The sequence below is a fragment of the Sinocyclocheilus grahami genome, unplaced genomic scaffold (assembly GCF_001515645.1).
Source record: "Sinocyclocheilus grahami isolate Dianchi unplaced genomic scaffold, SAMN03320097.WGS_v1.1 scaffold54.1, whole genome shotgun sequence".
Classification (NCBI taxonomy): Eukaryota; Metazoa; Chordata; class Actinopteri; order Cypriniformes; family Cyprinidae; genus Sinocyclocheilus; species Sinocyclocheilus grahami.
Window position 1 is genome coordinate 6,569,189 of NW_015505233.1, and position 12,663 is coordinate 6,581,851.

At 36.8% G+C, this 12,663-nt stretch overlaps 2 protein-coding genes across 3 annotated transcripts; one reads left to right on the plus strand and one right to left on the minus strand.

Annotated features, from left to right (window-relative positions):
• Positions 1-1,362: 1,362 nt before the first annotated feature.
• zpcx (zona pellucida protein C) lies at positions 1,363-4,073 on the minus strand. Its single transcript, XM_016269880.1, has 7 exons — positions 3,713-4,073; positions 3,465-3,636; positions 3,299-3,395; positions 3,134-3,219; positions 2,904-2,989; positions 1,542-2,460; positions 1,363-1,459 (listed from the first exon to the last, which is right to left on the minus strand). The coding sequence occupies exons 1-7, from the start codon at positions 3,981-3,983 to the stop codon at positions 1,438-1,440; spliced, it is 1,653 nt and encodes a 550-aa protein (XP_016125366.1). The 5' UTR covers positions 3,984-4,073; the 3' UTR covers positions 1,363-1,437.
• Positions 4,074-8,115: 4,042 nt separating this feature from the next.
• Positions 8,116-12,550, plus strand: tmem54a (transmembrane protein 54a). Of its 2 annotated transcripts, none has more exons than XM_016269882.1 (6): positions 8,116-8,255; positions 10,021-10,217; positions 10,406-10,465; positions 10,636-10,827; positions 11,567-11,695; positions 11,966-12,550. In XM_016269882.1, the coding sequence occupies exons 1-6, from the start codon at positions 8,210-8,212 to the stop codon at positions 12,092-12,094; spliced, it is 753 nt and encodes a 250-aa protein (XP_016125368.1). In that variant the 5' UTR covers positions 8,116-8,209; the 3' UTR covers positions 12,095-12,550. The 2 variants fall into 2 exon arrangements, with proteins under 2 accessions (XP_016125368.1, XP_016125369.1); XM_016269883.1 differs by having other exon boundaries at positions 8,117-8,337; positions 11,966-12,549.
• Positions 12,551-12,663: the final 113 nt, after the last annotated feature.

Consider the following 12,663-nt stretch of genomic DNA (forward strand, 5'->3'; position numbering starts at 1 on the left):
TCTTTCTGGGATGTTTCCAAACTCCCTGAAAACTGCAGTTGTTAAGCCCCTTCTGAAAAAGAGCAATATTGATAACACCATTTTGAGCAATTATAGACCAAAATCAAATCTTCCTTTTATAGGCAAGATTATTGAAAAGGTAGTTTTTAAATCAGCTAAACAAATACTTAAACTCAAATGGATACCTGGGCAATTTTCAATCTGGTTTCCGACCGCATCACAGCACAGAGACAGCGCTCATTAAGATAAATGATATTCGCTTACATTGATTCTGGCAAAATCTCAGTGCTGCGTTTGACACTGTTGATCATAACATACTTCTTGAGAGACTGGAAAACTGGGTCAGGCTTTCTGGGATGGTACTCAAATGGTTCAGGTCATACTTATAAGGGAGAGGTTATGGGAGTATAGGAGAGCATAAGTCTAAGTGGACGTCCATGACATGCGGAGTCCCACAAGGCTCAATTCTTGCACCGCTCTGGTTTAGCCTGTATATGCTCCAACTAAGTCAAATAATGAGAAAGAACCAAATTGCCTATCACAGCTATGCTGATGATACCCATATTTACCTAGCCTTATCACCAAATGACTACAGCTCCATTGACTCCCTCTGCCAGTGATTCTGGAGACAGACCTTAGTTTCAGTAGTCGTGTCAAAGCAGTAACTAAATCAGCATAATATCATCTCAAACATTGCAAGAATTGGAGGTTTTGTTTCCAGTCAAGACTTGGAGAAACTGGTTCATGCCTTTATTACCAACAGGGTAGACTATTGTAATGGTCTCCTCACCAGCCTTCCCAAGAAGACCATAAGACCGCTACAGCTCATCCAGAACACTGCTGCCAGGATTCTGACTAGAACCAGAAAATCTGAGCAGGTCCTCACACTAGCTTCCAGTTATGTTTAAGATTGATTTTGAAGTACTTTTACACATTTATAAATCACTCAATGGCCTAGGACCTAAATACACTGCAGATATGCGCACTGAATATAAACCTAACAGACCACTAGGATAGTTAGAAATACCAAGGGTTCACATAAAACAAGGGGAAATCGGCTTTTAGCCATTTTGCCACCCGCAGTTGGAATCCGCTTCCAGAAGGAATCAGATGTGCTAAAATAGTCACATTTAAAGCGAGATTCAAAACTCATCCGTTTAGCGGTGCAGTTATTGAAGGAGCACTGTGCGATGTCCAAACTGATGGCACTGTATTTTAATGGATAATCAGATTTTTAAACGGTCTTAAATCAGTTTAATTCATTTTATGTAAAAGCACTTTGAATTACCATTGTGTACGAAACATGCTATATAAAGTTGCCGCACACAGAATCCCCAGGTAATTTATGAGAGAGAGGGTGCATTTAAGGCAGAAAAAAAAGCTTTTATTTAACACAGAATACATGGTTAAATCACACAAATCATGAAGAAAAACAGGTCACTGCACCGTCCACAGTTTCCTATGGTCAAGTGGAAAAAATTTTTTTTTTAAATAATGATTTTATCAAATAATAATGATTCATAACCAGTCAGTCAACAAACCTCAGTTGATCCAATAGGGATGAAACCAAGTCTTTAACTTTAGAGGTATCCTCCATCCGCACAGCCTTTGGGCTTTTCTCACCATTTTTCTCTAGTTGTGGCCTCTTGTCCCGTTTGTTCTTGCTGGGCCTCTTCTGTTCCTCATAGTTGAGAATACTGGATCCATCTGCAGCTTGATTCAGACTCAGTTTAGAGTAGTGAACTGGCTCTGATAATTTGGCTCCTTTAGGGCCATTAAAGATGATCTCGGCCTGTCTGAAAACAACATCTCCCTCATCCTCAGCACTCTCAGAGAGCTTATCTGAAGTAGGGCTGATCAGGGGCTGGTCATTTGGAGGAAAGTCAAATTCAGATTCAAGATGCAGTTGAGGCTGCTCTAGATAATCCGCTGAAGTCAAAACAGGTTTTTCCTGAATTTTATGCAAGTGGTCAACATCATTAAGATGCCACATGTCCAACCAGTCCTTTACAACATCATGTGAATCCACAGCAACTGCCTGACTCCTCTCAACAGTGCTTTCATCTGGTCTCAGCTTCCTAAAGTGTTCAGCATTTTGAAAAGTTATATCAACAGGATTTTCTGGATAACCAGTCCCCATCTGCACCACTGGGTTAAACTCAAGCTCAATGATGTCTGGTAGCCACATTGATAAATCACCTTCCAGGCCCTTGCTGACGACCATCACCCCACCAAAGCCATGCTGGACAGGCCAGGGGGAGACCTTGCCAACGTTTTGCATTGAGCTCCCAGAGAAAGAGGTACCTGCCATGATCCAGCTTTTATCAGAGCCATCTCTGGCTGTAGAGGTGGACTGTGCGCTGTAGTCAGACAGAGTCAGTGGTGTGGCCTGTGGAGCAGATTCTTGATCCTTGAGTACCAGCGGGCCTGTGCTTACTACTGCGGTCAGGTCTAGAGAAACTGTAACAGATGGTGGAGAATAAGCTCTAATAAAGATTTTTCTAGGAACAATAACACTTTACATTTCACAAATATACAGTGGCTGTGCATATGTATAACATGAATGAGTGGTCATTATTTGGTAATCGTCTTCAGTTTTATATTTGCTTGTGTTGGTATTCCTTTACGTTAACGCCACTTTTACATATAATCGAAGTGTATGTTCGCATTGCTTTACCCCTGCCTTGAACTTAATAAACTTGTTGCTGCAGTAGTTCTGATTTTTACTGGCTCCACTACAAAAGGAGCATTTTTTTTTTTTTCTTCACGCAAAGCATCTTTGGATTTGCTAGAAATATTGGTAACTTTCCACAAGTAACTCTTGCAGCAGGTAAAGTTCATTGAGAAACAAAACGGGAAATGAATTTCCCGGACTCAGTTAAATAAATAAAAGCCACACTGACCAGGCAGTTCTACTCGCTCAATTATGTTTCTGCACCTTCTCCCACAACAATCACATACTGAAGATTGTCCACCCAGGTCAACCCATCTGAAAATAAATAAATAAATAAATATATATATATATATATATATATATATATATATATATATATATATATATATATATATAAATAAATAGTTCCAAAAGCCTGTTAGGAAAAAGACTTCAAGAATAAGTGGTTTGCACACTCACTTGGATTTCAGTTTGTTGTAGTTGCAGAATTTAGTGGTAGGGGTGACACCCAAATTAGTAAGATAGACTCCACAGTGAATGTAACTCTAAAGCAAACAGGAGAGCATTACATAAACTACTGTCAGTTTGCAGGACTGCAGTGATCCTAACCAGTACTGAACACACCTCAGAAGACTTCAAACTGGATGTACGAACAATCAAATTCACTCTGTCAGGCTGTTGCATCACAAACTTCACCAAAGACTCTTTGGACGCCACACATCTGGTGAAATAAAAAATAATAATTCAGGGAGCAAGTGTTTTCAAAATAACGTTTGTTGAGTTGACCTACCCTTTGTTGATGATAAGGGCGACTTCAGGTTTGTCAGCATGGTTTGGAGAAGAGGAAGCATGGCAGGACTGAACATAAAGCTTTTGACCCAGTCCAGGGGAGGCAGACACCTGCAGATACAACTGATCTCCTCTGTGGAACACATTAGTATCCGCTGGACCACTCCAAGAAGCTAGAGCAAAATAAACATTAGATATAGTTAGCGTCTAATGCTGTCTGTCTAATTAAGTAGTGTTTTAATGACGTACAATTCATGATCCTAAATGAAAAACTGTTTCTTCTGTCCAGAAGAGCCTGTATATCATATGGCATTGGAAACACCGATGCAAATTCATCAAAATCGTGAGTCTGAGGAACTTCATTCAGGAAATGTGCTACAGCGGCAGGAATATGCCAGACATCTTGTATGATTCCTGGAGAGTACGCTGTAAAGTGCCCATTAAAATCATCCCCGTTTGGTGTAACAGGCAGCGCTAGAGACACTATAGTCCAACAGAAGATGACAAAAACAGCCGCCATTCCTATTCCACAGCTTTTACCCGAGTGAAACCCAGCACAGAATAATTAACACAACAATTTTCTTTGTCGCACAGACCTTAAAATTCTTGCTGTGAGGAGGTTTATGCTGCATAGATTAATGCATTAATGAGAGTCAGGTGATCAAGTCCAGGTGTTCAGGTTTACTTCATCAACTGATTGTGATCTACACTGACTGAAGACAAACTTACACTAATGCAGGTGATTGGGTTTTTTATGCAGCCACAACAAAACAAATTAATAAAATCTTTTGATTTAAATATATATATAATAAATTAGACAGCATTTCCAGATGTAAATATCCATTTTGTCATTCTTAATTGTGAATTAAACTAATCCTTATTTTGTTTAGTTTATTCTTTAATAAATGTTATCGGTAATTATTTACCATTCCTAAAATATATAAAAGTAAAACAACATTTATTTATTTTATTTTACTTTACTTTTTTTTTTTTGGTACCAACATGTATTTTGCAACAATTTTGATATTTGTAACTATGTACTCTTGGGCCTATTTATAAGTGTTTTGTGCCTTGCTTTTAAAGTTGGATTTGACATTGTACAATAATATGACCGGCATTCTGACATCACGTAAATTAAAAACAAAATTATTACATTTAAAGTTTTTTAAAAGTATATAAAAAAAAATACAAACTACATCTGTCTGAAATTACTAGAATGGTATATTAAAATAAAATAAATTAAAAGGCGCTATAAAATCTTTGTATAGGTTGAGGACTCTTCAACTCTGTACCACACTCCGGTGCAGAAGGTGATGGTAATGCACCTATTTACGTTGGTTGCCAGCCGCCGTTAAAAACCAAGAAGAAGAAGAAAACAATTATTTTTCATGCTTACAGATATTTACAGACGGATCAAAGGTACTAGAATCTGGGGTGACAGGTATAGGTATATTTATTCCAAAATTCGAAATAAGCATATTCAAAAGATTATCAAATAATTTAGCAATATATACAGTAGAATTAGTTGCAATAATGGTTGTATTTACAGTGGATAGAAGATGTTAGACCAGATAGAGTTATTATATGTTCAGACTCTATGTCAGCGCTAAATAGTTTGGTTTCATATAAATCCATTAGAGAAGACATTTTAAATGATATATGTATGACATTAAAATCTCTAAATAGTATGAGAATAGATATCAAATTTTGTTGGGTTCCGGCTCACACAGGAATCAATGGAAATGAAATAGCAGATAAGTTAGCAAAAAAGGCAACCAAAAAAAAGGATATCGAGATTGAAGTCCCATTAGGAAGAGGAGAAATTAAATCAATTATAAAATCAAATATTCAAAAAGAGTGGCAGAAGAAGTGGGACATAGCTGGTACAGGAAGGTTTTATTATAAAAATGAATTCATCAGTTAAAGAAGTATACAATTTTGGAAGATGTAGGAAAGATGAGGTGATTTTAAATAGATTACAATTTGAGCACACAGGACTAAATACATCACTATACAAAATAGGTAAACATATTACAGGTAAATGTGCTTTTTGTGGGGTAATAGAAACCGTTGAACATGTAATATTAAAATGTCGGAAATATAATATGGAGAGAATTAAAATGATAAAGAGCTTAAATGGTAATAATAAAGAAAAATTCCAATCCAATAAATTGGATATTAGGAAAAGGATTAAGAGAAGGTAGTAATCAAAGAATAGTAATGGAATATATAGTAGAAACAGGATTAACAAATTTGAAATTGGTCTGAAATTAAAACAAATTAGGATAAACAATCAGGATAAACAAATTTGATAGTTAAATAAATAAAGCAAAGGAATAGGCTTGGTGTGAGCTTGGGTGAGCCCGTAATAAAATTAACAATTAAAAAATAAATAAATAAAATATGAATAGAGGCGGAACTATGAACTATCATCCATGTATGATTAGAAACAGTTGGTGGCAGTATGTGCCTATGGTGCAGAATACGCCAAAAAATTCCAAAGAAGAAGAAGAAAAAGAAGACCACCTTACGGATATGCATAAGAAGCTAAAAGATATTGCACTCAGAGAGGATAAGGATGTGAAGCTGAAGAGGGAGGATGGTATATCAACATTAGATGTGGATTTTACAATGTCTGAACTCAACATAGCTCTGCTAGGCACTGGATATACAAGTCCAGGTCAAGATCAATTATGTTATTTCATGTTTCGACAGTTGCCAATAGAATCATTTAAGTTAGTGTTAAGACTCTTCAATAAAATTTGGAAGGATGGAATGATACCGAGTTGTTGGAAAAGTGCAGTCATTCTACCATTTAACAAACCTGGTAAAGACCGAACTAATCCAGGTAATTATAGGCCTATAGCACTAACATCCCATTTATGCAAATGGATGGAGAGGATAATAGTTTGTAGGATATTGCATGTACTAGAACAGAGAGGATTACTAACTAACATACAAAGTGGATATCGAAAAGGACATTCCACAACAGATGCTTTAGTACGAGTAAGCAATGAGGTGGAGAAGGCATTGAAAATGAAAGAGCTCATGACAATAGTATATTTTGACAGAGAAAGCATATGATAGTTCACTCTTAAAAATAAAGGTGCTTCACGATGCCATAGAATAACCTTTTTGTCTAAATGGTTCCATAAAGAACCTTTAATATCTGAAGAACCTTTCTGTTTCACAAAAGATTCTTTGTGGCGAAAGAAGGTTCTTCAGATTACAAAAATGCAAGAAAGAGATGGTTCTTTAAAGAACCTTTGACTGAATGGTTCTTTGTGGTCAGCAATAGATTATGGTTGTATAGTTTATAGTGCAGCAGCAAAAACATTATTTGAGAATTTATAGATTACAGTATAGAGCATTACGTGTTTGCTTTGGAGCTATTAAGTCAACTCCCATTAACACAATACTCATAGAAACAGGTGAGTTATTGGATATGATTGAAAGGAAGTGGGAAAGAAAACCCTACAAAGGAGATAATACAGGATTGTTGGGAGTATTCCAAATTTCAGGGGCATGGGTTTGGATGGAACGGAGAAAAGAGAGTGAGGGAACATGGAATGGAATCCTTAGATTTCACTACGCTCACCCCAGTTAGTAACATTCCACCATGATTTTTTTCCAGAAGCAAAGACGGATTTTAGTATCATGGAAAAGAAAAAGGAATGGAGATTGGAGGAAGTGGGAGTTAACAAGCATTTATCTAAGAAACAGTTATTATAATTATCTCAATTTATACAGATGGATCCAAGAACCAACAGGAATGTGTGGGAATTGGAATACATATCCCAGAATTTAAAATTAATATTTCCAAAAGATTATCTGATCAGTTATCCGTATATACGGCAGAAATTGTGGCAGTCATCATTGCGTTACATTGGGTTGAAGAGATCAGACCTGATAGTGTGATATTGTGACTCCTTAGCTGTTATAAAAAGCATTCAGTCAATGACATCTGTCAGAGAAGATTTACTGATAGAACTCTATCACAGTTTGTTAAGATTACATAGGGGTGGTATAGATGTTCAGTTTTGTTGGGTGCCAGCACATGAGGGAGTGAAAGGGAATGAAAGTGCAGATAAATTAGAAAAAGAGGCATTGCAAAAAGAAATATAAGTTCCAATACCACTTGGAAAAGGTGAGGGAAAAGCAGTAGTTTAGAAGAAAGGTATTGAAATATGGCAGAAATGGTGGGAGGAAGACAAGAAAGGAAGGGGATATTATAAAATACAAAAGTCTGTTAGCATTAAAAATTATAGAGAAAGGAATAGGCGGGAAGAAATTTTAATAAGCGTGAGAGTGGATCACACAGGACTGAATAGCACCTGGTTTTTAATGGGGAAAATGAATAATGAGAATTGTGATAACTGTGGGGTTAAAGAAAATGCTGAGCATGTCATACACTGTATATAATATATGAGGTGCAAAGACGGGTGTTTTGAAGATAGGGTTCAGGTGGCAGGGCGGGAGTGGAGTCTGATGGGGATACTAGGAACAGAAGGAGAGGGAGGGGGGATAAGGATAACCAGGAAAGCATTATTTAAATTCCTTAATGATACAGGGTAAATGAACAGAATATGAGTACACTTAAAATGACATGATGTGACACACTCTTGTACGGTAGGTGGCGGTATGCATCTAAAAGTTGTTTTCAATCCGCCGTTAACTAAGAGAAGAAGAAGAAGAAGAAGAAGGGCGGTCACTCAGGACAGGTGCGCGAGCGGACGGGGAGTGGCCATGCATGCAGGTGAACGGGAAGGAGGAAGACGGCCTGAGAGGCACGGTAAGAGGAGAAGATCCTTGAACATCTTAAACCCTTAATTATGACTTAATCTGAAAGAAGGACTTCAGGATGGTGAATTCGGGTGAGTTGGACTTTATTTACATAGTTTGCATTTCATGGGGTGGGAGGGAGTATAGGAACAGGCTCGCGAACGTGGTCTGGGTGTGGTCATGTTTACCTTGATAATACAGCACAGCATTATTTGTTGCCCTAAATCCCTCGCTGTCATATAAATGTCTAATCTAGTTCTCCAATGAGTTAATTGATTTATGCTAGATACATAGCTAAATCTCAGCTCTGTATTTATGTCTTTTGTGATATTAATAATGTATTTTAATGAAAATGTTATAAAAAGGGATAGTTCACTCATTTACTCACCCTCACCAGACTAGTATGACTTTTGTTCTCCTGTGGAGCACAAAATACATTTTGAAGAATATATTTACCATGTAGCAGCCTATCAATGTTGACTGAAAATATCGAGCATTTAACTGAATGCAGGAACACCATGAAAGTAACGTTAGCCAATGCATGTCTTCTGAAGCCATGCGTAGCTTTGTGTGAGAAACAGACGTTTACGTTACGTCGTTATTTACTGAAAATCTTGACATTCGACCGAGCTGTCTTTGGAACATTTGGACGTAGCAGTGTTCAGTTCGCGAGCGAAAAATTCGGTTTGAATCGGATCTTTACAATGGTTCCGTTGAATTCCGAAACCAAAATTTTAGATTTTTCTGATAATCGTATCTTATTCTAATGCTTGTCTAATATAAAGCACGCGCATTCAACAAAAGTAAACAAACAAGCTACTGTCTCTTTTAACTTTAAGGCGCGATTTCTAATCCTATATCAACAATGCGGTTGGCTCTTCTAATTGCATGGCGGTGTCGTTAATGAATTTCATCGCTATTGATCCCTATTGATGATGATTGACATTTTCGATCACCATTTATTTGTCATTTATGGCCCGGTTTCACAGACGGGACTTGTCTTAAGCCAGGACTATAGGCCCTAGTTAAATTAAGATATTTAAGCAGCTTTCATAAAAAGCTTAAGCCTTTGTCTTTGAAACCAACGACCAAAATGTAGTAATTGTACCATAGAAGAAAAAGGTCATACAGGTTTACAACTACATGAGGGTTAGAAAATGGTAAGTAAACTTACTTGAATTGTGCAATGCAGTGAGTATTTCTGTGGGGATTTAATCTTACTGTTATCCCTCAATGTAATGGCCTGGTAGAAAATACACAGTCCACAAAAGCTCTATGATAAATATTTTAATTAATTAATTTAGTTCATTCATTACTAGCTCTAAAATATTTCTTTAGCTAAAATTGATCTTTGAATTATTTAAAATGGTTTTTAAAAATGCAATTGTAACAAATGCATGGAAGTATCATGCACAAGTCGTGGAAATTCATTGGAAAAAGTGTGGGAGCCCTGTGGGACATGATGAAAAATAACTAAGTGTAAGGAAATAATTGTGGGGGGAAAAATACTGTGTGTGTGTGTGTACGATTATCATTGTGTTTGTCTATTTCCTCCATTATATCTAACAGTCCCTCATCACCTCATAACAGCTTTCTTTTAGTGAAATCATGGCTCATGGAAAATTATTGTATGTAGTCTGAAGTTCATCTGAATTTCATGGTGCGCATAATTCCTTGACTCATTTCCTTTTTTTTTTGTTTTTTTTATCTGGTGTCTGACCCTTCGTCTTCAATGTTTCTGTGTTTGTGGTTGATATTGTGTGTGTTTCTTGTAGGTCTTTGCTGTGGCAGTCTGAAGGATGATAAGATCCTGATGAAGATGGGTTTGGGGCTGGTGCTGGTGGGTCATGTGAACTTCTTGTTGGGGGCACTGGTACATGGAGCTGTGCTCAGACACATAAAAGTGTTCACCTGGAACAAGAAACTCGTCTACCCCATCTCCAATGTCATCGCTCTTGTGGCAGGACTTATGGTTTGTCTGTCTACAAAAGTGTAATGCATTTCTGTTTGTGATCATGATTGAGTGATGTGGTGTTTGAGGCATAATGCATAGTAGTTAAAATTAATAAGCAGGTGTGTTAGTTAAAACTGCAAACTCACCTTTTCCACTGAATGAGTCCACACTGTAATTTATACATCTGACCATGTTATAATCTACAGGCAATTATTGTTGGAATCTCGGCTATTGTTCTCTCAAAGAACAAGAAAAACCAGCTGCTGGTGAGTAGACACAAGCACACAATACTGTCCTTTTTGTAATGATTCCATTCGCTCTTTGTGTTTTTGCTATTTATTTGCTGCCACTGCAAAACTTGCACTTCAAATTCAATAGAACAAAATACGGTGTTCATATATTATTGATTTCTTAATGCATTTTATCCTTGTTGCAGAGTTGGTTTCTTCTAATTGTGAGTGTCTTGGCTGTTCTCTTGGGTGCCGCCTCTGCAGTGGGAATCACTGTTGCCACAGTGAGGGCCATAATGTGGGAAGGACACACTCTGTTTGCCCACTGCGACCTGCCTGCCAACATGACCTACTACAGCATCACAAATGAATGCCCCTTTGACCCCACACGCATCTATGTGAGTCAGTGAGTCCAGTCTGGTGGATCTTAGTGTAATCAAATACAAATGAATGATATGAACCTCATAAATGCCTTTTTAAGAGGCTTTTTTTTTCTTACAGTTGAGATGCATTTGTCACCAAAACTGTAGCAACTTAAGCCATAGTATGAACCAGGGGCCTTATTTATAAAACACAAATATGATTGTATGATCCTAAATTCCATGGATTTCATCATATGTCAAAAGTGAGGAACAAATATATATATTTGTACTTAAATGCATTTATTTATGTGGATATTCTGTAGGTGGAGTTGCTGCACTTTTTAATATTACACTCTAATTTTGGATGAACTGTGATTTTATAAGGAAGGATGCATTTGGGATCAATTTTGTGTGTGTACAGACAATTTGTAAATTGTTCTTTGGAACATTTTTAGAAATTGTTGTATTTTAACATTTAGGATCATTTTACCAACACCTTTAAATGAGACTCCAGGGTTCCCATGGTCATGGAAATGTATTTCTTTTCTTTTTTTTCTTTTCCCCCAGCTTTAAAATATTTAATTACCTACAGTTGCTCTCTTATTAAAAATGAAATGTAAAAATCCAGTAATCTCAAATGCATGTACGTGTCATACAAAAGTCATGGAAATTCATTGGTAAAAAGCAGTGGAAGCCCTGTGGGACATGATGCAAAATATGCAAGTGAAAGGAAATACTAAAATAATGAAACAAAAAAATATATTCCTCTCTCCAGGGTACTACATTAATCCTATGGTTTCCATTGATTCTGATGTCAGTGGTGGAGGTTGTGTTCTCCTGCCGCTGTTTCTTGGCTTGCACTTCTTTCCTCCGGTTGCGCTGCCCATGGAGGAGAAATGTCAGGGTAAATAGACCTACATGCAGTGACTATGTACTGTTTTTTTATTTTTATACTTTTTTATATTTGTTCTTGCTATGCAGCATAAATGTAGCGTTAAAGGTTGACTTACTGTATTTTTTTTTATTGAGTGCATTCAAAATACAAATCAGAATTTGATTTGAAATCATTTTAGGTTCGAGGTTATGCTTAAAGGGTAATTTTGCATGCCAGTTCCACATTATACCTGATAAACATTTTGTATTCTCTGAATGCAATGTAACTGTTTGGGTTCAGGTGCGTGTCCAGCTGCCAGAAGAAACCGCACTTCCACCAGGAGACGATCCAAATGAGGAGGAGGCTGCAGAACAGAACGACCTACTTGACAAAGACACAGTTGCTGTGGAGACTAGTGATTGGCTATAATTCATAAGTATACATCGCACGGAGTTGCTTTATGACAGTGGAGCAAGACATACTAAGTGCCAATGCAAATAAAAGCATGCTGCCCACTACATGCTGCTATTGGTTTCACCATGTTTATATATTAACATCATTAACATGTGATATGCTTGTTTTATGTTGGTTACATATTTTCTACACTGATGGGATACCTTGTTCCAGTACATTTAAATAAAATATTTTTCTATTTATAACTGAGCTTCTGAAATTGCTCTAAATAGGATTGATGGGTCAAATATATGCATGCCTGTAAATAGCTTGTCTATTGTCCTCTTTTCTACTCATTTTTATTCCTCACATGTGCTTAGACACTGTCTAGAAAATTTGTGCAGAATATTTGGATAAGGTATTTGTTTCGTTTTCTCAAAATCGGAGAAAGTCCTTGGCTAAAAGCAGCTTAAATTTTTTTGTAAACTTAGAAATAGGTTCAAAATTATTTTTATGTTACATTGACTTCTGATAAGGCAAGCAACAAAGTTTTTTTTTTTTTTACCTTGAAATACCAATTTCATGATTTTTTATTTTTTTTTTAA